Consider the following 3,068-nt stretch of genomic DNA (forward strand, 5'->3'; position numbering starts at 1 on the left):
GTTTAGTCCTGGTTTAGTCCTGGTTTAGTCCTGGTTTAGTCCTGGTTTAGACCTGGTCCAGTCCTGGTTTAGTCCTGTTTTAGTCTTGGTGTAGTCCTGGTTTAGACCTTGTTTAATCCTGGTTCAGGCCTGGTTTAGACCTGGTTTAGACCTGGTTTAGACCTGGTTTAGACCTGGTTTAGACCTTGTTTAATCCTGGTTTAGACCTGGTTTAGTCCTGGTTTATTCCTGGTTTAGTCCTGGTTTAGACCTGGTTTAGTCCTGGTTTAGGCCTGGTTTAGGCTTGGTTTAGTCCTGGTTTAGACCTGGTTTAGTCCTGGTTTAATCTTGGTTTAGACCTGATTTAATCCTGGTTTAGTTCTGGTTTAGATGTAGTTTAATCCTAGTTTAGACCTAGTTTACTCCTGGCTCAGTCCTTCTGGTTTAGTCCTGGTTTAGACTTGGTGCAGTCCTGGTGGAGTCTTGGTTTGGTCTTCATTTAGTCCTGGTTTAGTCCTGGTTTAGACCTAGTTTAGACCTAGTTTAGACCTTCTGGTTTAGTCCTGGTTCAGTCCTCCTGTTTTTTTTTTGTTGTTGTTGTTTTTTTTTTTCTACAGGTTGATAACTTTTACTAAGTTATAATAGTTGTTTTTTCCTTCATCCCCAGATAAACATCGACTGTGTGATTCAGGCTGAGATCAGGTCCAGCCTCTCGGATCCAGGACCGGAGTGTTTCAGCTCGGCCCAGAGGACGGTCCACGCTCTGATGGAGAACGACTCCTACCCACGCTTCCTCAAATCTCCGCTTTACCAGGCCCTCCAGGAGACCGCCGCCTGCACGTGAGGGTCCGGGCTCCGGGGCAATAAGGTCACGGGTTCGATTCCCAGACCACACTGGGACTTTCTGTGAGTTTTTTGGTTTACCTGATCTACAATAACATGCTTACTCCTCCACCAAAGTGCTCCAAGGTCCTGGGTGAGTGTCTGGAGATGATGCTGCTCAGGTTTAACCCAAAAACAGTGACGGGTGGGTCAAAGACGACACATTTCCTTTGGGGTGCTCAAAGAAGAACCGGTTTGTTTTCTAAATGAACTAAAATCACTGTGAAATTAACCAAAAAAAAAAAAAAGAGTGAAACTTTTCTTTAAAGGTTGTATGGAGGATTTTTTTTTTTGTTTCAAACTGTCAGTCAAAGATTAAAATACCATTACAGAGACGCAGCAGCTTTGCAATTATGATGACCAAAAAAAAAAAGAACAAAAATCTATCAACTGTGGACGTGTTGAGGCCAGATAAACATCAGCCAATAGAAAACGAGGCTCCCTCATTTTCTATTGGCTGTTAGGTTGTCAATCAAACTCCCTGGTGTAACTGATTCATCGGAGCGCGGGGATTACGTGGTTTATGCAGAGGTTCTTAGAGGCTTTTTCGAACTGTCGCTTCCTCGCATTTTACACAAAGTTTGTCGCGACGGCGGACGAGAATCCACGATCGGTTCGCCGCAAAAGAAAGTCCGTTTTTGAGGTCGCTGAAAGAAGAAGAGAAGTGGAAAAGGAGCAAAGCCAAACTGAGGTGATTCTTGGAGATCTCGTCCAGCGATGGCGCGACCGAAGCAGACGAAGGGTCTAAAAACTGACGCGTCGGTCGCTGAATTACTTCTAGACAGGAAACTTCAACACTAATTCTAAATGCGCACAAGGACTGTCGCTGTATTTCTCTTCCCTTAAAAAAATCCTCTATACAACCTTTAAGTCTTATGTTCTGTGATCAGATTTGAGCTGTGAAGGGCTGAATAAAAAACTTTTATGGTTCATTACAGTGTGATTATTGATTTATTTATTGCCGTTTGTGTTTTTAATTATATACATTTTAGTTTTTTTTTTTTGTTTTATTTTATTTATTTATGTATTTATTTATTTATTTTACTTTTTGGTAAGGTGTCAGTGGCAAAAATTAATGTCAATTTTTTATTTTATTTTATTTTTTTTAATTGTGACAGTTCTAGTAATCTCCAAAAAAATGTTTACCAAAAAAAAAAAAGTGTGGATTAGTTGATTTAAGCGTATGGAAAAGTGTTAGTTTGTGGAGCAGCTGTTGCTCAGAATATCCGAGCGTGTCCCTCTGCGTTTGTCAAAGTCTCTCCTGTGTCATGGCATTAAACTTTTCTAATGGCGACAGCAGGTGGCGCCACCAGGCCTGTGTATCATGTGTGTATTATTTATGCACTATAGATTAGTTTAATGTGATGCTCTACTGTGGAATATTCCAGATAATGTAATAACGTCTCCATGGAAACCAGCAGAGAAGTTAAATGGAGCATCTTTAACTTATCCTCTTCAAAAACGGCCAAACCTTCTCATCAAATCTCTGAAGCTCTGCAGGTTAGAACTTGGATGGGAGACAAACTGGGAATATCAGGGACCACAGGGGGGCGCCAGACAAAAACTCACATTGCCTGGTATCAAAGTGGTGTGTGTGTGTGTGTGTGTGTGTGTGTGTGTGTGTGTGTGTGTGTGTGCGTGTGTGTGTGTGTGTGTGTGTGTGTGTGTGTGTGTGTGTGATGATGGTTGAAGGGGCCAACAGTGCAGATTGGCAGCCGCACTTCTGTCAGTCTGCCCCTGGGCGGCTGTGGCTGCAATAGTATCTTATCACCAGTGAATGAATAATTAAAGGTTGTATGATTTTTTTTTTTGTTTCAAATTGTCAATGAAAGTTTAAAATACCATTACAGAGACGCAGCAGCCTTGTAATTACGATGACCAAAAAAAAAAGAATGAAAATTGATCAACTGTGGACGTGTTGAGGCCAGATAAACATCAGCCAATAGAAAACGAGGCTGCCTCTTTACCTATTGGCTGTCAGGTCATCAATCAAACTCCCTACGTTTCTAGTGTAATTGACTCGTCGGGATGCAGGGATCACGTGGTTTATGCAGCGGTTCTTAGAGGCTTTTTCAAACTGTCACTTCCTCACAAAGTTTGTTGCGATGGCGGACGAGAATCCACGACCAGTTCGCCGCAAAAGAAAGTCGGTTCTTGAGGTCGCTGAAAGAAGAAGAGAAGGGGAAAAGGAGCGAAGACAAACTGAG

The 3,068-nt window shown here is 42.2% G+C and overlaps 1 protein-coding gene across 1 annotated transcript in view; it reads left to right on the plus strand.

Moving 5' to 3' along the window:
* The window catches only part of LOC110161348 (regulator of G-protein signaling 8-like), a 17,806-nt gene extending 16,540 nt beyond the window's left edge, over positions 1-1,266 (plus strand). The window contains exon 5 of the mRNA XM_020926078.2: positions 647-1,266. Coding sequence (XP_020781737.2) covers positions 647-823 — 177 coding nt within the window. The 3' untranslated portion in view covers positions 824-1,266. The remainder of the gene's footprint in view (positions 1-646) is intronic.
* Positions 1,267-3,068: the final 1,802 nt, after the last annotated feature.

This window comes from Boleophthalmus pectinirostris, unplaced genomic scaffold (genome assembly GCF_026225935.1).
Source record: "Boleophthalmus pectinirostris isolate CB_2022bp ecotype Guang Dong unplaced genomic scaffold, ASM2622593v1 HiC_scaffold_7, whole genome shotgun sequence".
NCBI lineage: Eukaryota > Metazoa > Chordata > Actinopteri > Gobiiformes > Gobiidae > Boleophthalmus > Boleophthalmus pectinirostris.